Consider the following 21,022-nt stretch of genomic DNA (forward strand, 5'->3'; position numbering starts at 1 on the left):
TCGTTGCAGTACTTGTACATGTGTAATGACAATAAACTTGAATCTAATCTAATTTTAACTGTAAGTGTAAATGCAATTAAGAAAAATAACATCATTTTGCTACAATTTTTGCTTGAACATGTTAAACACATTTAATCATTTCTGTAATACTTTTTAATTTTGCAACTTCTAAAGCATTCAAATATATGTTTAAATTATGTTAAAACTAGTGTATGAAATAGCAAATGTAAATATTATTCAATTTGAATTATCATTTTGCGCCAAATGTTGCACACATGGTATGTAAAATGTAAATGTAAATACTGAATTAAATTGCAAATTGCTACACAGATGCTTCCATATTCTGCAGTCTGTCTCTGATGTGTAAGCGGCCATCAGACGCAAGTCTAACAATGAGCAGCTCATCAGAAAATGGAATATAATGTGTAATTTGCGTTTGTGTGTAGAGGGTCTATATATATATATTGAATCTTCCAGTGTTCTTTAAATGAAAAAACATGGTAAGTTAATTTTGTTCAGTTTTGCTGAAATCATGTGAAGTTTAAATAACAACCGTTGGGCTTAATGAAATATGTCTCTTCATTAGTTACGTTGTTACATTTTATTTATTTCAATGGCCTTGAAAACAAATGCATTCAACATTGAGAAAATAAGTCAGTAAGTAATTCATTAAATGTAGTTGGTAGCACAATTAAAATACTGTATTGTGTGACATTATGTAATTCAAAGAATATTGTACAAAGTGTAGCTAAGTAATAACAAATTATATTGTTATTGACTACAAAATGTATAGAGGAACACATAGGTTGGTGTTTTTCTTTCCATTCTCTTTAATGAGGAACATTAAGATGAAAACTTTGATAATTTGGGGTTCCCTGAATTAATTTTAATTTCAATTTTTTTTAGACGCGATGGAAGTGAATAAAGACAAAAGGCATAAGTTTCAAGAGAAGATAGAAAATGAAGATGGAGACACAATCGTTTCACAGACTGAAAAGAATTTCACCCAAAAGCGAGCTGGAAAATCTGTAGTCAAAAGATCTTTCACCTGCTCTCAGTGTGGAAAGAGTTTCACATGTAAAGAAACCCTTAAGGTACACATGAGGATTCACACTGGAGAGAAACCGTTCACATGCTCTCAGTGTGGAAAGGGTTTCATTCTCAAAAGCGCTCTCAAAGTTCATCTGCACCATCACTCTGGAGTGAGATCATTCAGCTGTGATCAGTGTGAGAAAACATTTATTTTTGACTCAAGCTTAAGAAAACACCGTATAGTTCATACTGGTGTGAAGCCTCACGTTTGTTCTTTTTGTGGAAAGAGTTTTTCATTGTTGGAACTTTTACAACAGCATGAGAGTATTCATACTGGTGTGAGACCTTACATGTGCTTTGATTGTGGGAAGACTTTCATTAAATCAGGCACATTAAAAAGACACCAGCGAGTTCACACTGGAGAAAAACCGCACAAGTGCTCACAGTGTGAGAAGAGTTTCTCTCGGCCAGGACACCTGAAAGATCATGAGAGAATTCACACTGGAGAGAAGCCGTACAAGTGCTCTTCATGTGGGAAGAGTTTCACATGCTCCTCTAGTCTACGGACTCATGAGAAAAAGCATTGCCCGAAGTCGTCTTAGTGATCAAAGTTCATGTTTTTGATCCACGAGTAAAAAGTTTGATTTTCTCATGGGTCCTACGCAATATGGACAATAGAGAATTTGATTTGAGTGATTTCCAAGTGTTTTTACTGCAGCAGTCAAAAGGTCTGAGCTGACCTGAATCTTTTATATTTTTAATGCATCAGTGTTACAAATTAAAGGTGTAAAGTAATAGTGAGAGGTCATGTCTAGTCAGAGTCAGAATAAGAGACAATTAACTTTAGTCTTTTTATTATACAAATGAAGTAGTTATGACAGAACGAAGCCTCTTTTACTGAAGTCACATGACTTTGGCAGTTTGATTCGCTCTGAAACACTGATTCGATTCATTGGTTGTGGTCTGTTCCCCAAATCATCAACATGAGTTCAGTTTGCTCATGTGTTGGTCAGATTTTTCAGTAGGTGATGTCATCAGCTCACAAACTAAATAAATAATCATAAAACAGCCGTACAGTGTTGTATTAAGCTGTAATACATCAAATCTGTTCTGAAGGTCCATATAAAGTGCTGGAGTGATCATGTTGTAGTAAACAGCACATTCCAGGGCCCAGTTTATGGCCGGGGCCCTCTCTGTCCATAACAGTGGACAAAGGTTTGCTACTTTTTGATTGGACCTTGGTAAACTTACACAAACAAACTGCCAAACGCCTTCAGATAAAGATGCTATGACAACAGCCAGACACCTCTTAGAGGGTAATAAGAAGAACTCTTGTACCAAACCCAGGAAGGACAGACATCTCATTGGCCCAAATGCAGTTTCTGCCCTTCACCCAAATCCCTAGTGTCCTGGTCTATGACTGCCATAAAAATTCCACAGGACCTTAGCAGTAGTGGGTGAAAGAAAGACCACATCCAAATCCATTCATAACTATGTTTGGAAAACTTAAGACTGGTGTAAACTACACACATCCATTTCATACTTATTAAGAGAAATAAGTATTCTCAGTGACAGCTATTTGTAATCTTACACAAATTCAGCTGTTAATGAACAAATCAATGGATGCATGACATTTCAATCTTTTTCCATCATGTTTGGTTTCTATTTGTTTTGAATATTGCCAAGGGTATTCTGACGGTGGTTTGGAAAGTGAGAAATGCATTGGAAAACTTTAAAGACTTCTAACTGTGTATGCAAATGAGTTCCAAAGGAGAAAGGAGGGTGAGCCTCACTGTGTGCCCCCTCCGATGCCAGCCGCCAATCGCAACACTGGAATGGAGAAATGCCGAATTGCAATCTCTTCCTATTCGGAAAAAGATAAATGTACCCTTTCAACAGACACACCTTGTTCTGAGTTTCTCCTTGAGAGAGACAAACAGTTCACCGAGTTCTGAGTCTGTCCGGCGAGGATGAGACCGTGACAGAGCAACCAAGTTCTGAGCCTCTGGTTAATCCAGAGAGACAACAAAAGATTGAAAGATCTGAGTCTACAGCTTGTGAGGCAGCAACAGATTAACCACATTCTGAGCCTCCAGCCTGTGAGGAAAGAGACATTAACAACCACTACGTTCAGAGTTTTAGTCCAGCGAGACGACTACAGCAAGTCCCGAGTCTCCATGCCAAAGAGACCAAAGCAGATTGACCAAGTCCTTTGTGTCTGACCAACAGAGTCAGAAGACACACAGACATTTGCAACAAGGTTAAGCTCAGGAGAACAAACCTTCACTTCGAGGTTCCTTTGTCTGCGTGTTCCAGATTAAGGACCTTCTGCACCTACTTCAGGGCCTCATCTGCGTGTTCCAGATTTTAGGACCCTTTGGTGCTCCAGGAGATCAGCATCCCACAGATCTTCATGTTCAAGACTGTTGAAATGGTTTCCCACTGCATTGTCACTCAGCACAACCAGTGGAAGAAGTCACCTCCATCGGACTGCTCACTCAACCAAGAGGAACGTAAATATCACTTAACCAAACCTCTTTCCAGAAACCTTGGCATTGTTGTATATTATCAGTATATGATTTTCTAATTTACATTAGAGGTAATTTAACTGATGCTAGTTAATAACAAATAATCTTTTGTTTATTTGTTTGATGCATAATAAGGTTTTTCACCTTAGTTTCAGAGAAACAACAGTTCTTTCCATAAGATAATGCAACTCTTCCATAGCCGCACTCATCTTAATCACATGTATTTTATGTATCTTATGAACTTTATTCCTTTATCATTCATTGTATTCATTTAGTAGTTGTTAGTTATTCTTGTTTATCTTTTGCTAATAAAATCTATTTTATTACAATTGTCTTACTTGTGCTGATAATACAGAAAAGACTCTACAAGTTATAAATCTCACCAATCTTTCAGATAAATCAGCTGGCCAACTCTCTCTACTTTACATTCAATCTAAAGTGGTTGAACAGCCTCCTGTGTGGAGTGTTCTCATAGAGCCAAGGTAAAAGACCTTGACTAGTGTCCCAAACTAAGAGAGGGGGAAGGTGGTCATCTGATGTACTCATAACCACACCTTAAGTGACGTGTGATCTAGGGATGCCACAATTCTCAATATAATATTGAACCGTTCGGTACGGCCTTCACGGTTCAATACGCGCTTGTGAATTGCGGTTTTTCGGTTTTGCATTTAATTAATTATTTTTCTACAAATTCTATAATTTGACTCCATCCCAATATACTGAACCACGCGGAATACATTCACATCACAGATTAGTGGTAGAGTTATACTCACGGAACACTATAGTTATTCACAATCACGAAAGCTCATTATTTGCATGGGTTTTACAGCCTTGCCGGTTAAACATGCGCTTTTCCGAGCGCGCGCACTAAACGCCTGTCAAACACGCGATTACTGGACTAAGTAGTCTTACTTCGCTAATACTGTCAAATACACACAAGGTTTACATAAACACAGTAGGTTATGTCTAAAGTGAAAGTAAAATCGGCGTGTGTCTGTAGATTAGATGTGTAGAGGTCTTAAATTGACAACAGCGCAGCTTTCCTTAAAGGGACAGTTCACCTATAAAATTGTCATTATTTACTCACTCTAATATTGTTCCAAACCTATATTCATTTCTTGATGACAGAATTTTCCTTTTTGAGTGAACTATCTTTTTAATGTTAATACAACAACAAAAGACAAAGAAAAAATCACTCAATGCTCTTGACTGAAAAACTTTAATAAGAATCATGTATATTTTATAGTGAAGTCTATGTAGTGTTTTAATTTTACATTTATTCATTCGATTTCATACTTAAATGCTGCTGTACTGCTCTGAGCTGCCGGTGTAAATCTTTATATATATTTATTGTATATTTTACAATACACTAGGAATGTGTACAATGGTTTTTAAGTAAAGTTTTAAGTTTAAGTGAGGTTTTTCAATTCTTTTAAGTAAAATAAAGAAAATAAAGAAATAAAAAAATAGTATTTTTTCTCCTTAACCTCTTGCTGTTCCTGTCGCTTAAAATAGAATAGAAAAAAACTGATGTGACAAGCCATCAGAACCGAACCATACCGTAAACCGTGGTTAAAAACGAGGTATGTTTTGAACCGTGGACTAACTGTATTGTTGCATCCCTAGTGTGATCCAAAAATCACAACGTCAGCAGTGACGTGAGTACCTATCACTACCTTACTTAAAATCCTTGGATGGACGAAGGTAAAATCACTACATAATTGGCGTCCCTTTTTTGGGCCCAAAAGTGAAATTATTACATTAGTCAAAGAAAAGATTTTACTGACACCAGGCCAGAAAACGAGAGCTCTCAGAATATGCGGATCTCTTAAGTAACAGGACCTAGCGGCATGCCTCTACAGATAAATTTGCTTCTGTAGCCCCGCCCACCGACTCTTGAGCTAAGGATCGTCCCTGCATAAGCTTCCTTCTGAACACACACTTATGTGAGTAGGCTAAAACATGTTTTTTAATACGTGTTAGTTTTGCATAACATTACAGATCGTTTGAAATCTATTGATTACATACCTTAGCGCTGTCACAGGGTGGAGAAGGTGTTATTGAATTGGTTCACTCGTGATCGGACTTGTAATGTTATGGGCCAGGTACGAGTGTGTGTGTGTGTGTGTCTGTGTCTGTCTGTGTCTCCGCGCGACGTGTGTGTGTGGGCATGTTTTTGTGAAATATCAGGACACAAATGTATATAATGGCATGGGTATGACATAGGTATTACAAGTAGAGGGTGAAATACGAGGAGGTATTCCTATAAATAGGGGTAGGGGCAGTGTAGGGGGATAGAAAATACGTATGGTATAAAAACCATTACGCCTATACACGGGTTTCCTGTTTACAAACATTACAGGGTGCGTGCGCATCCTGGAGGCAGAAAGACAGATCACTGAGCTGGTCCGCTACTGCAACAACCTTAAGTATTGAAGCTTTCCTTATTGTTTGTATATAACTGCTAACTCAATAAAACGTGATTTTAGTTGGATCTGTTTGTCTGTCTTTAATTTTGCAGTGTTGCTGTGATACATGTATGAATGATCATGTTAGGCTAGTAATGTACTAGCCGCATCTACTGGACAGCGCAAATTTGTTTTTATTTACGTTAAGCTTGTTTACGTTACTTTACGACCTGCCACATTTCATGACTGCACATATATACACAAAATACTAAACTGTAAATAAAATATTTGACAATGGATTACGTGGGAAGCCTAGTACCTCTGACCGTGCCGATTATATAAAAAAACTTACTCTCAGCAATGGTGAGATCTTGCCAGATCCTTACGCTATACATGACGATCTGTGGATTGTGGATGACAAAAAATGGCCAGCAATTGAATGGCCTGATATATACAATTATCTAATTCAGACACCAAATGTGTATACTAGAGAAAGTATTAGAGCGTACAAATCCCTCGATGCATAGGCAACTACGTGCGATCATGTGCAGTTTGTTAAATTCTTTGATGCTGCACCGGATTTTTGCATGTTGAGGTCAGGTGTGCTCCCTAGTCAAAGGCAAGGGATTAAAGCCAAGCCTTATGATGCCTGGGTGTATGTCCACAAGGCCCTTGGTTACATCCTCACAGCTAACTGCAAATGCATGGCAAGGTACGTCTACCTATCAAAATGTACCTGCAATAACAAAAATATTTTTTTGGCAAACGCATGCTTCCCCCTAGGTATGTTAAACATCAGGCACCCAGCACTGGCTCTGTTGGTACAATTAACCACGCAGCAACTCCTTGGCATTTTGACTTACAGACACGCCGCTACCAACCTACAACACGAGAGGTCTCTTCTTTCTGCCTCTCGGGTGCGTGCGCAAGCAGTGATGACGTCGCCGAGAAATCCATGTATGGAATGTCCCCACAATTAACCCCCACCCACCCCCCGTCTGTGTGTGTGTGTGATTTAATCATTATGTATCTTTGATATTTGGCGAGTCCTCTGAGCATTTCCCCCAGACGATTCCTGGGACAGACGTGGTGAAGCTCATTAAATATGCAAATCTTATCCAATCCTAGCCGTGGGCGTTTACTTCCAAGTGTTCAGTGGGGCACGAGTGTTCCAAGTGTTTTTCAGAGAGCCTCAAAATCAAGGCAGAAAATAGCCTATTACTTATTCATTATGATGTTTTTGAATGTAAAAACCACACAAACGTCATAAGTTGACCTCAGACAACAGTATAAAAAAATTAAAAAGCCAGTTCATGACCCCTTTAATACGCTTGTTTGAAAGGTTGCCTTGTGAAAGTGAGAAAAACATGAGAAGTGGAATACAGCCGTTCATTCTGCTCTAAATCTGATGTTTTCACACTGTGAGTACATTAATTTATCATTTATTAGGATAAATATAAATCCAAACGACTAAACGAGTCGGTTCATTTAGTGAATCACTCAGAAATTAATCAAAATGAACCGAATGATGTTGTTCATTGCGCTCGAGAAACGTAAACTCGTGACTGACTGAATTTAACATTATAATTTGTGAAGATTAATGTAACCTGGCAAACAAAGAGTTTTTTTAATGCATATAATCAATGTAAGAGCAACATAAAAATCAGCTGGAGGAGTTGAATTGTTTCTGTTGTTTGATCAAAACACTTAAAGCTGGATAATTGAGAGTGATTGTAAGTGTGATGATCATCTGCTAAATGAGCAACAACGACCACAATTCACACCTTCAGTCAGTGAAGCTGCTCCCACAGCCGTTCATGACAGTTTAAATGCTGGAAATATTCCCATCTTCCCACAGGAGAGGAAGAAGCAAGCAGGAGGAATTACTCCAGGAGAAACTACAGACATACTATTGTAAAGATGGAGTTTGAGGAAGAACCCTGCAGAATAAACGATGAAGAGACAGAGGAACAAATAGGTTGGTGTTTTCCTTCATTCTCTTTAAAGGGTCACTTCAGCGCTGGGAAGATGAATGTGTATTTAAACTGTGTCACTTATGTAGTAGGAATGTGAAATTATTTTTGAATTTGGAAAATTGAGATTAGAGCCATATTGCATTAATTATCGCGGACGTATCGCCTGCGATAATTAATGCGATATGGCTCAGCTTGTCAGTGAACTACGGCTCTGTGTAGTAAATGCCGCTCCATCTGAAAGCAGGTGATGGCGATTTACTACTAATCAAGGAACCGGCTTTACTGACGAGATGCGCCTAACAATGTCATGCGATATATCGCCCAGCCCTACATGCAATTGATATGGGTTGATCAGAAATTGTTATATTTATTGCTGATTAGAAAACAATTTACATGACAGCATCAGCATTGAGCTTCAGATCAATGGTTTTGATCACAAGAACAAAAAACTATATACAGAACAAGTTTTGCAACAATGAATACAACACCTGCGGTTGCAATTATGAAGAAAAATATAACAAACAAGGTTTCATTTAAACATAACTTCCTTTTTTTAACTTTTAATTTTTTTATGATCAGTGTGATTTTTTTTTTTTTTTTGGGTTCTTTTTTATTTATTTTATTTCCACACCAGGTATGTGTGTGTGTGTGTGTGTGTAAGTGAGTGAGTAAGAGAGAGACAGAGAGAGAGGGGGGCTGGGGGGACTGTGTTCTACGGATCAAATAGTCCAACGCTGTTTTTAAGATCTGCATTGACTTTAATGAAGACCAGTTGTTCCACATGGCTAGGGTTTAAGTTTGCACGATGGGGACTGACCACATTTCCAGCTGTGCTAAAAACACGCTTGGACGGGACACTTGTAGGTGGACAACTGAGATACTGCAGGGCAAAGCCTGTTAGATTGGGCCAGCACTGAAGCGTGCCTGACCAGTATTTCACTGGGTCATTTGTAAGGCTGATTTCCCCATCTGCCAGGTAGGCCTCCACATCACCTGATGGTAAATGTGTCCACTTCCTGATCTCATACAGAGCAGACGTGCCATCTATCTGCTCCCCGCTCTGCTTTGGCGCTGATCTTTTTGTCTTTTTTTCTTGACTCCCTGCTTGCTGGACTCCTGAAAATACTGAAATGGAATTAATTAACTGGTCTCTCAGCGCGATTGACAAGATGTTCTCACTGAGGAAGGGTGCTCCGGGAGAACCCACCCGCCCGGACGGGACCTTCCCCCGGGCTACACGCGGGACGCCTGGAACAGCTAGCAAGTCCTGTGCCTGGAAGTCCTGTCCGTGGAGGATGTGGGGGATTTATTCATAATTGGCATTATAATAGTGGGGTTCCTATATCTCTGCCTTGGGATTGCCCTGACCTATCGGAAAATTTGTAAGACAGCTGCCAGTAAATTCACCCAGCCGCTGTCTGTGGAAATTAAAGAGTGCTTCGGGGATGTGTGTGACCGACTGAAGGTATTAGATCAAAGAGTGACCTTGATTGAGGAGCTGTATCGTAACATCTCAGCCCGGACTGCGGAGACGCAGGGAAGAGTGGGCTCCATCGGGGGTCTGGCTAGTGAACTGCTACGCAGTATGTCTGGTCTGACCATGAAATTGGATGAAATGTCCAGGTCCATTCATGAACCGGACGCACGCCATTGACGCTGAGGATCAGAACGGATTGATTGACTATGGTCCGGAAAATTACCGAAGATCAGCTAAATGGATTAAGATATTGACCCCCTGCTTCCCTCACCCCACCGTCCAGCTTGTCCCTATCTCTCGGTTGGGAGGTCAGCTTGACAGCTGGGTCCTGCTATCTTGCTTTCGTTCCCTGTGCACTGCCATATCTCCCTTCAAGGACAAGCCACAGAACTGAACTTTGAAAACATCTTAAGTTATGGCTAACATTCTCACACAACACAGGAAGCTTATAGACTCTTACTCGCATCATACACACCTCACCCCCATCCCTGCCCCCATCCAACCGTCTGCCTCCCCTTTCCTCCTTCCTATCTCCCTTACTATTCCCAACAAAAAATACCATCACGTGACCACGTGTACTGTGTGTACTATGTATGTAATGTTTGCATGTATGCTTAGCAATCTGCATTTCTTTATTTCTGGAGAGCGTGTGGCGGCGCTTTAAATAGCTGCGGCTCGGAGGCTTGCTCCAAACTTAATTTCGTTGCATTGTACTTGTACATGTGTAATGACAATAAACTTGAATCTCATCTCATCTCATCTCATTGGAATAGCCGATTTCTTTTTCTGCAGGAAAGACAAGACTGAAGTGCTTCTGGTGGCAGGTGTCTCTTCTGTGTTTCTTGTGGGTGTAGCCACAGGGTAACAGAGCTCCATCCTGAGGAGTAATGTCCTCTTCAGTGCCTCCACATCAACATTATTTGGAAAACAGCTGGCCTTATATCTGGGGTCAAGTAGAGTGGCAAGCAGAAATGTGGAGTTTGCAAAAATTGGTTCAAAACGCCATTCTAGTTCTTTGCTCAGATTGGCTGCCTGTTTCCTTGCTGCTGTGCCTAACCCTTCCCTGGATTCAGCCGCAACATCTTGGCCCAGCCCAACTGTGGCATCCAGATCATCATCACCAGCCATGAACTGATCAGCGTCATCCTCAGATTCCTCACCAGCATGCAGTGACCTGATGATGGAGCACAGGCCATGCAGGAGGGGGATGACCTCAGAGATGGAGGCGCTGTGTTTTGAGAGCGCCCATGTGACCTCCTCAAAAGGACTAAGAACAGTGAGCATGTCGGATGCTAACCCCCACTCATTTGGATAGATGATTGCTGGAGCTTTACCCATGTTAGACTCCTGTGTCATAATCTGCACAGCCCTCCGCTGCTCCACCAGCCTCTGGAGCATGTAGAACATATAGTTCCACCTTGTTTTTATATCTGTTATGAGCGTGTGCTGGGAGAGGTTCAACTGTGTTTGCAGCTCATGTAGTCTGTTGCTGGCTTTGCTTGAGCGATGAACATGGCCAGATATGCTCCTGGCTTTGGAGAGAAGGGATGTCACAACCATTGTTGGGGGTAACGCATTACAAGTAACTTGAGTTATGTAATAACATTACTTTTTCCAAGTAACTAGTAAAGTAACGCATTACTTTTCAAATTTAGGGAGGGCTCTCGCCGGAGCTCGCGGCCGGGCTCCCATTGAGAATGAATGACTTCCGGCCACTTTGACGCTCTCGCCGGCAGCGGTGTGAACGCACTCTGGTTCCCTCGACAAAAAGCCAATAGGATTTTTACATTGGCTTTTGGATTATTGCAGAAAATAAACTGTGACCAACAAGTTTATGATTCTTACATGTTTTGTTCATCATAATATCTTAACAAATGAGCAACTTTTGTGACTTAAGTGTAAATACAATCAACAGAAGTCAAAGGTTGAACATGGGCTACAAAAGAATGTCACCACCATTAAGCTTCCAAATTAATTAAACTCAGGTGAATTCAGGTGTTCAATCACTTCATGGCCTAAGGTGTATAAATCAAGCACAGACGCTTCTACAAACATCTGTGAAAGAATGGGTTGCTCTCAGGAGCTCAGTGAACTCAAGCGTGGTATTGTGATAGGAAAGTCCATTTGTGAAATTTCCTAAACTGGGATGGGACAGTATGAAAATTTCATATCACGATTAAAGTGACCAAAATTATAACGATTATCAAGTTTTATTCAAATGAGTTGAAAGTGTTCAAAAAGAACAGATGCACACACTGAAAACATTTCAACAAGTTTTATATTTGAAAATTAACAAACGACAAATAAAACAAGCAGCTCTATGCACTTCTTAAGAAAGCATTTCCTTCCTTATAATGACCGTCATCAATAGCAACACATTATAACAGCGCACATCCACAATGGACGCGCGCTCTCGTTTCATTTAAATGCAAAATGTATCTCTGTTATATTAATAATACTTGTACCATTCAATCAAGATAACAGAGCTTACAGTTTTTTTTAACAACCGCTAGGACCAATTTCTCAATACTTTGGTCATTTTTCAAAGCTCTTCACACAGGGATCAACAGAAGTCTATGTGTCTCATCTGTGGATCATTTATCATTGCTTTGGCACAAAATTATGTTTAATGACGACTTCTTTCAAATTACATGAAGGCTTTTCTCTTTGATACAATAACCACCAAAATATTACAACCCCTAGTCCAGGAAAGTTGAGACATTTTGTAAAATGCAATAAAATCATGAATCTGACAAAAAAAAAAGGTTACACTTATTTTAAGGTGACAGTTACTTGGTACTTCCTCAAATAAGTACTGAGTAATGTATACTTTCTATAGAGTTATGGTTAGGGTTTGATTTTGAGTTAGTTACTTGTATTTATGAGAAATGCAAATCATGAAATTGTTGCTAAACGGCCATTAGAGCAAAACATTTGCACCTGGATAATTGAGAGTGATTGTAAGTGTGATGATCATCTGCTAAATGAGCAACAGCAACCACAATTCACACCTTCAGTCAGTGAAGCCGCTCCCACAGCCGTTCATGAGAGTTTAAATGCTGGGAATATTCCCATCTTCCCACAGGAGAAGAAGAAGCAAGCAGGAGGAATTACTCCAGGAGAAACTACAGACATACTATTGTAAAGATGGAGTTTGAGGAAGAACCCTGCAGAATAGAAGATGAAGAGACAGAGGAACAAATAGGTTGGTGTTTTCCTTCATTCTCTTTAATGAGGAACATTTAAGATGTAAACTTTGATTATTTGGGACTCCCTGAATTTATTTTCATTTCAAATTTTTTTTAGACGTGATGGAAGTGAATGAAGATAAAAGGCATCAGTTTCAAAATAAGATAGAAAATGAAGATGGAGACGCAGTCGTTTCACAGACTGAAAATTTCACCCAAAAGCGAGCTGGAAAATCTGGAGTCAAAGGATCTTTCACCTGCTCTCAGTGTGGAAAGAGTTTCAGAAGTAAAGGAAACCTTAAGACACACATGATGATTCACACTGGAGAGAAACCGTTCACATGCTCTCAGTGTGGAAAGAGTTTTGCTCAGAAAAACACTCTCAAAGTTCATCTGCACGGTCACTCTGGAGTGAGATCATTCAGCTGTGATCAGTGTGAGAAAACATTTGTTTTTGAATCAGGCTTAAATAGACACCTTACAGTTCATACTGGTGTGAAGCCTCACGTTTGTTCTTTTTGTGGAAAGAGTTTTTCATTGCTGGAACTTTTAAGACAGCATGAGCGTATTCATACTGGTGTGAGACGTTATATGTGCTTTGACTGTGAGAAGACCTTCAGTTCATCCAGCCACTTAAAACAACACCAGACAATTCACACTGGAGAGAAACCGTACAAGTGCTCACACTGTGGAATGAGTTTCACTCGGTCAGGAAAATTGAAAGATCATGAGAGAGTTCACACTGGAGAGAAACCGTACAAGTGCTCACACTGTGGAATGAGTTTCACTCGGTCAGGAAAATTGAAAGTTCATGAGAGAGTTCACACTGGAGAGAAGCCGCACCAGTGCTCTTCATGTGGGAAGAGTTTCTACTGCTCCTCTAATCTACAGAGACATAAGAAAAAGCATTGCCCGAAGTCGTCTTAGTGATCAAAGTTCATGTTTTGATCCATAAGTAAAAAGTTTGATTTTCTCATGGTTCCTATGCAATATGGACAATAGGGAATTTGATTTTAGTGATTTCCAAGTCTGGTGTATTCCAAGTGACAAGTGTACATGAAAACTATTTGTTTCCCTATTCTGTTTTCAGATGTTTTGCAGATATGCTGATTGAACACAAACCCAACAGATACCTCAGATCATCAGGATCAAGTCAGTTAGAAATATCAAGGGTTCACTCAAAGCAAGGAGAGTCTGCGTTTAGCTATTATGCCAGCCGTAGCTGGAACCAGCTTCCTGAACAGATCAGATGTGCTCCAACAGTAGCCACTGTCAAATCCAGACTCAAAACACATCTGTTCAGCTGTGCATTAACTGAATGAGCACTGTGCTTTGTCCGAACTGCTGTTTCAATTTAACCCTGTTTCATCTTTGCATTGTTTTACTCTTTTCATTCTTTTATACCTGTATCGATTTTATTTTATTATTATTATTATTATTATAACCGTTTTAATTATACTTTTTATTGACTGTCTGGGTGGAAGAGGTTGAGAGACTCGAGAGCGATAAATCGAAATCTCTCCGGTGCGAGGACGATCCATTTAGATCTGCTCTGACGGGTAAAACATTTTGAGATATCCCTCCAGATAGGCCAAGAAGATTTGTCTGTAAGGGTACTGTCTAAACGCACAGTTACCTGACAAATATTTTTAAAGTAAACCTGACTCTCTCTATATATTTTTTATTTTATTCACTTACGAATATTTTAATTCCATTTCTGTGTAAAGCATTTTGAATTGCCACTGTGTATGAAATGTGCTATACAAATAAACTTGCCTTTTCCTCTATTCCTAAATACATTTGTCATGTAAGCAGTGCTTTTACTGCAGCAGCCAAAAGGTCTGAGCTGACCTGAATCTTTTATATTTTTAATGTATCGGTGTTACAAATTCAAGGTGAAAAGTAATTTTTGCAAAATTTGGGAGGTCATGTCTAGTCAGAGTCGGACCAAGAGACAATTAACTATAGTCTTTTTATTATACAAATATGTCATTACAAATGGCTACCACATTACAAATCTGATCTCTCATAAAAACTAAATAGACACTAGTTCATGTGTGCACTGAGGTCGTCGCCCCCTAATGGCGAACCATTGATATTCCGAAATTTTTTGAAACGCTGTCATCAACAGAACGAAGCCTCGTTTACTGAAGTCACGTGACTGGCAGTTTGATATGCTCTGAAACACTGATTCATTGGTTGTGGCCTGTTCTCCCAAATCATCAACATGAGTTCAGTTTTCTCATGTGTTGGTCAGATTTTGAGGCAGGTGATGTCATCAGTCAGGGGTTCAGAGTATTTGTTTTTTCCTACATTAATTTCCCACATGTCTAGTACAGTTATGTGGTTTTATTTCATTAAAGGTGAACTATGTAGGATTTTTGCAGTAAAATATCCAGAAACCATTAGGCCAGTGTTATATATTTTGTTCAGTTGAGTACTTAGAATATCCCAAATGTTTCCAACTATTTGTAAATCGTGAGAAATTGCTATTTTAACCAAGGAACCGGGACGTGTGAGCTATGCGTGTGAGGGAGTCGCCTGTCGATTGCGTCATATCTGCGTCACCCTCGGTTTCCGGTTTTATTCAGTGAAACACTTTACTCTCACAGCAGTGTGAACAAGTGTCATAGCAGCCGCCGAGCGAACGTCATAACTTCCTTTTCAACACACTCAGATATATCTAATACGATAAACAGAGTTGCGTTCCCTCATACTCATGACTGGAAAAGAGGAAGTGGCGCCAGCGACCGTGTCATAATAAAAGTCCCGCCGGCGACTATGCTATAATAACAGTCCCGCTCTTCAATCGCTCCTGCGGCCTTGCTCAGCTCCACAACACTCGGTCCTGCTCTGCTTCAGACTACAGTAATGTTAATAATCGCATCCATGAACATGATTTCTGCCCGAGTCCTATCCTGACTCTTGTCCACCGGCTGTGAGCTGAAGACCACATGTCCCAAGATTCTGCGCTCAAACGTGGCGTCATCAAACTATGCCTTTGTTTTGAACAGGCGACCTCTAGTGGACGGAAAAGTTACATAGTGTAGCTTTAATAAAGTGTATACTTTTTTTCTTGATTTACCCCGAAAGAATGGAAGTGAAATGTGACAACATGCCCCATAGGTGGGGTACATTGTAACACTTGAGGGGCACATTGTAACATGACCATATGACAGCTTAAAATGTTATCTGATGTAAAAAAAATTAAAAAACGACAAACAAAAAATATATTTTTTGAATAAAATAAATGCATTTTTTAATCATATATACACATTTTTGAGTTAGACAACAAACACATCACTAAATACAGCTATACAGCATAGTTCAAAACATAATAATGAATAATTTCTGAACATTGACTCTGTCATTATTCACCCTTTTCTCTTGGTTTCTCAAAAGAATTCATAAAAGTATAGAATAGAATATAATGGTTCTAATAGGGGCTCATTGTAACGCAGTGTTATGTTATTTCTAAATCAATACTTAATTATTTTAAATTAAACATGTTTGGGTATAGAAATTGTGTTTGTATATTATCAACCAAGATAACTTTTAAATATTGTTTTCCGCCAGTGGAGGCGCTCGAGCAACCGAAGCAACGACACACATCGAGTCTAGAAGAAGAAGAGAAGTGAGCGAGGGAAGAACATAAACATGACAAGTGGAACACAGCCGTTCATTCTGCTCTAAATCTGATGTTTTCACACTGTGAGTACATTCATTTATCATTTATTAGGAGAAATCTAAATCCAAACGGCTAAACGAGTCGTTTCATTTAGTGAATCACTCAGAAATGAACCGAATGATGTTGTTCATTACGTCCGTGAAACGTGAACTCGTTACTGACTGGATTTCACATTATAATTTGTGAAGATTATGAGTTGTGTTTTCATTGTATGTAATGTAACCTGGCAAAAAAAAAAGTTAATCATATCTAATGTAAAAGCAACATAAAAATCAGCTGGAGGAGTTGATTTGTTTCTGTTGTTTGATCAAAACACTTAAAGCTGGATAATTGAGAGTGATTGTGAGTGTGATGATCATCTGCTAAATGAGCAACAGCGACCACAATTCAGACCTTCAGTCAGTGAAGCCGCTCCCACAGCCGTTCATGAGAGTTTAAATGCTGGGAATATTCCCATCTTCCCACAGGAGAAGAAGAAGAAGCAAGCAGGAGGAATTACTCCAGGAGAAACTACAGACATACTATTGTAAAGATGGAGTTTGAGGAAGAACCCTGCAGGATAAAAGATGAAGAGACAGAGGAACAAATAGGTTGGTGTTTTCCTTTATTCTCTTTAATGACTGATGAGTAGGACTTCTTCAAACGATTATTTTGATGATCGATTAATCTGTAGCTTTTGTTTTACCCCATATTAGTTGTCTTTAACTACTATATACTATTAAATTAATCATTTGATACAATACACTTGTTGTGTACATCCGTTTTACTTTTGTCATTCATTCACGACTGCACTGTCATTCACGGTGCGTGTCCACTGGTGCGTTTTCAGTTCATTCCTATGGAAGCTCATCGTAGTTTATGCGCATGTTTTGGTATCGGATAGAACATTTATCCTACTCAAAGTTTTTTATGTGCATTTTTAGAATTTATGCGCATCTTGGCGTTTCTATTCAGCATTTTTTGATGCAATATCCCAAAATGCGCATAAAAATAGGTGGATGGAAACATAGCTACTGAGTGCATGTGCTGTAATTGTTGATGGTTTATTGAACAAGCTTGAAAAACATTGTTTAAACACTGTCCAATAAAGATCTGTAAAGCTTGTTTTACAAAGTTATCTTTAAAATACAATATCTGGAAAAAGGGATGGGTTTTTGTTTGGTTTTTTAGACTCAGTAAGCTGGGTTTGTGCTAAAATGAGAACCATATTTCTTTTTTTTTCTCATGTGTCCTTCCTTTATTTAATTATGGGAATTTAATGTGTTTATTTTAGACCCGGTGGATCTGAATGAAGACAAACAGCAAAAACCTCATCATTTTAAAAATGAAGATGAAGATGGAGACGCAGTCGTTTCAAAGACTGAAGAGAATTTCACACAAAAAAGAGGTCAAAAAACTGGAGTCAAAGGATCTTTCACCTGCTCTGAGTGTGGAAAGAGTTTCACACGTAAAGAACCCCTTAAGGCACACATGAGGATTCACACTGGAGAGAAACCGTTCATATGCTCTCAGTGTGGAAAGAGTTTCACTCTCAAAAGCTCTCTCGAAGATCATCTGCTCCGTCACTCTGGAGTGAGATCATTCAGCTGTGATCAGTGTGAGAAAACATTTATTGTGGCATCAGACTTAAGAAGACACCTTAAAATTCATACTGATGTGAAGCCTCACGTTTGCTCTGTTTGTGGAAAGAGTTTTACACATCTGCAGAATTTTAAAGTTCATGAGCGTGTTCATACTGGTGTGAGACCTTATATGTGCTTTGACTGTGAGAAGACCTTCAGTTCATCCAGCAACTTAAACAAACACCAGAGAGTTCACACTGGAGAGAAACCGTACAAGTGCTCACACTGTGGGAAGAGTTTCACTCGGTCAGAATCATTGAAAGTTCATGAGAGAGTTCATACTAGAGAGAAGCCGTACCAGTGCTCTTCATGTGGGAAGAGATTCACCAAATTATCTAGAGTACAGACTCATAAGAAAAAGTGTTGTCCGAAGGCGTCTAAGTGAGGAAAGTCTGGCATGTAAATAGTTTGATATAAAGCCCTTTTCGGACAGGATTAGTTTTACATGGGGAGGTGGGGGTAAAGTAATTATTACCAGAGGTTAGGGCTGTACGATTAATCGAAAAATAACCGAAACCGACATTGAGAACCTCTAACCAACGTATTAACCGACGGTTTCTTTCGGTTTTCACGTGACTCTGCCCCGTCAGTCACATCAAGTGCAGTTTGCGGGCACACAGAGAGAAGCAGGAGCAGTTATCTGTGTTTACAGATGCCCAGAATCACTATAGTAACTGCATGTTTTACACAGTTTATATACAGGTCAGTTAATTGCTGTTCTTATAGCCTACGCGCTGACACACACACACAGAGACGGCGCGCGCAAGCCCCGAAGCCAGATCGCTTTCACTTTCGTGCTCATAAAATTTGTCAACTACATGCGTTTAAAGGCTTACCTGTTTCAACATTAAAGCGATTGTGCACTATTCAAAAACAACAATACGGACAATGTATCCGTTCAGGGCTCAGCTTTTTTCTGTGACAGAGAGCCGAGCCGTGTCGCGTCTCTGACAACGCGCGCACCCTGAAGGCAGACTCTTTCACCTGCGTCCTCACATAAGCCGCGTTTCCACCGCAGGAACTTTACCCCGGAACCAGGAACTTTGGGGGGGAACTCGGTGTGTTTCGACCGCAGGAACCAGGGTCTAAATGAAGTTCCGGGTAAATATTTCCCCCTCCAAACGGCCCTGCTTGCGAGGTGGGACTTTTGAAAAGTTCCCGAACTTTCGGGGGTGGGACTTGGGCGCTGAACATGCTGATTGGTTGAGCTCTCGCAGCTATTTTTTTTTTCCACCGCCATATTTACGAGTCTTTTGCGAGGTGAGTTCTGTGGGTTTTGCGTTCAGTAAATATTTTTTTTGCAACAATGGAGTTCAACAAAAAATTCGACCGATGGACCGACGACGAGGTTCAGGCTTTATTGAGCATATATGCGGAGGAGGACATCCAGCGGGAACTGGAAACGGCGACCCGTAATGAAAAGGTATACCTGAAGATATCGTCTCGGTTCCAGTCACACTGGAAAACAGTGCAGAGAGAAGTTGAAGAAATTAAGACAAGATTACAAGAAATTAAAGGATCATAACAACCGGAGCGGTTCCGACCGGCGTATCAACAAGTGGTAAGACCGCCTGGACGCGTTGCTGGGACACAGACCGTCCTTTTCTAGGGCAGCGGTAACGAAAGACTCGGCTAGTGCGTTGTTGGAAACCATCCAGGAATCCGAGTGGGTTGAAGGTAAATATATCATCTTGGTATCATCTATTAAACTCGTTGCAGTGTTTAAACACGTTGCAGTAACTTTTTTCAACGTGCTTTTCCAGACATAACGAGTGGCCCTGATGAATCGCAGGCAACGGAGACCAGCGTGTTTTCCCCCGCGGTCACCAGTACGTTATAAAGCTGACAAAAATGTGTATATATTTAAAAACTGATGTAATCCTTAATGGTTTTGTTGTTTTTAATTGTAAACTTAAATTGCCCATGATAAAATTTGCACACTGGGCATTGTTCAAGCTGGCCAAACAATTGTTCATTATTTGTAGTGAAAACTTTAAATAATTAATTGATGGTTTCTATTGTTTCATGGTTGCCTTGTGTATTAATTTCCATGTGTTTCTGTGCAAGTTTTCTACTTAGGGAAAAGGAAAAAGGACTGTGACTTTTTTGATGCACTGAGGGACATGGGCCGGGCCGTCCTGCAGCATGGACAAGAACAGCCTGACCAATATATTCAGCTGTTACTGGATAGCCAGGCCGAGGAGAGATGAGGAGGCAAGAGCTGGCATTCCACCAGTCAGAAGCGGAAGAAAGCAGAGGGACTTTCAGACCGGGTTTCTGTCTGTTCTTGGACAGTTTGTCCAGTCGTTCAAGAAGTAGCCACAATGACCAGCCGCTTGAATGAAGCATTTGCACTACCACACTTGTACTTTATATATTGTACATGTTGGCACAGCTCTTGGAAAGGTTACTGAAAAATACACTTTTTTTTTTATATTGTTGTTTTCACATTTTATATTTTCATTTTATTGTTCTAGTAAGTTATTTGTCTTTGCACACTTTTATTTTAATTTTGTAAGAACTAATCTGTCTAAAATAAAGTAAAATGTGTAAAATGTCACTGTGTCTTTAATTTCCACATTCTAACTATATAACCACATTCTAATTGTATTCATATAGTGTAGGAAGCAAATAAAAGGGCTGCTGCTCGCAAGTCTTTCTGAATATGCACATAAACATATCTAGAAAACCCCAATATTATATTTTTAAATGTATAACTATGTGAATGTAGTATAATAACTTATAACCACAACTTAAGTGAACCCATAAGTGTGGTCCTGCTTCATTTCAAATTTGAGGAAGAAGTCTCTAAAATTATGCATTTAATGAAGCATATTGTAATACTAGTCATGTGAATTTTTTTTTTTGTGAATGTTAAGAGATGTTATTGTGATAAAATACTTGCAGTCTAGTACCTAATCTTTCAACTGCTTAATTCAGTCTATTGTTTTCATTCAATTAACTTTTCACACATCTGTCATGACTGAAACCTCATTATCCTTTTATAGAAAATGTTTTGTTTTGGAATTGAGCTATTACAACACATTCAGATTTTGGATTGCCCATCATCCCATTTTGCATTAAAATGGTAAAACCAGGTGAA

General features: G+C 39.5%; 1 protein-coding gene and 1 long non-coding RNA gene across 3 annotated transcripts in view; both read left to right on the forward strand.

The window, feature by feature from the left end:
* LOC307136831 (uncharacterized protein) overlaps positions 1–14,402 on the forward strand; it is a 28,777-nt gene extending 14,375 nt beyond the window's left edge. The window contains exons 3-5 of one of the 2 annotated variants that reach the window (XM_079834145.1): positions 7,827–7,946; positions 12,507–12,626; positions 12,728–14,402. In XM_079834145.1, the coding sequence (XP_079690271.1) occupies positions 7,827–7,946; positions 12,507–12,626; positions 12,728–13,536 (1,049 nt within the window). In that variant the 3' untranslated portion in view covers positions 13,537–14,402. Of the gene's footprint in view, positions 1–906; positions 4,999–7,826; positions 7,947–12,506; positions 12,627–12,727 lie in introns of those variants that run through there. The other variant, XR_013817838.1, reaches the window with a different exon arrangement.
* A 1,727-nt stretch (positions 14,403–16,129) lies between these two features.
* On the forward strand, positions 16,130–20,478 carry LOC307136860. Its single transcript, XR_013817848.1, has 5 exons — positions 16,130–16,320; positions 16,765–16,887; positions 17,571–19,596; positions 19,683–19,748; positions 19,987–20,478. It is a non-coding gene; the product is annotated as an uncharacterized lncRNA (long non-coding RNA).
* The last annotated feature ends 544 nt before the right edge of the window (positions 20,479–21,022 follow it).

Source organism: Gobio gobio (genome assembly GCF_949357685.1).
Source record: "Gobio gobio genome assembly, chromosome: 14".
Lineage (NCBI taxonomy): Eukaryota > Metazoa > Chordata > Actinopteri > Cypriniformes > Gobionidae > Gobio > Gobio gobio.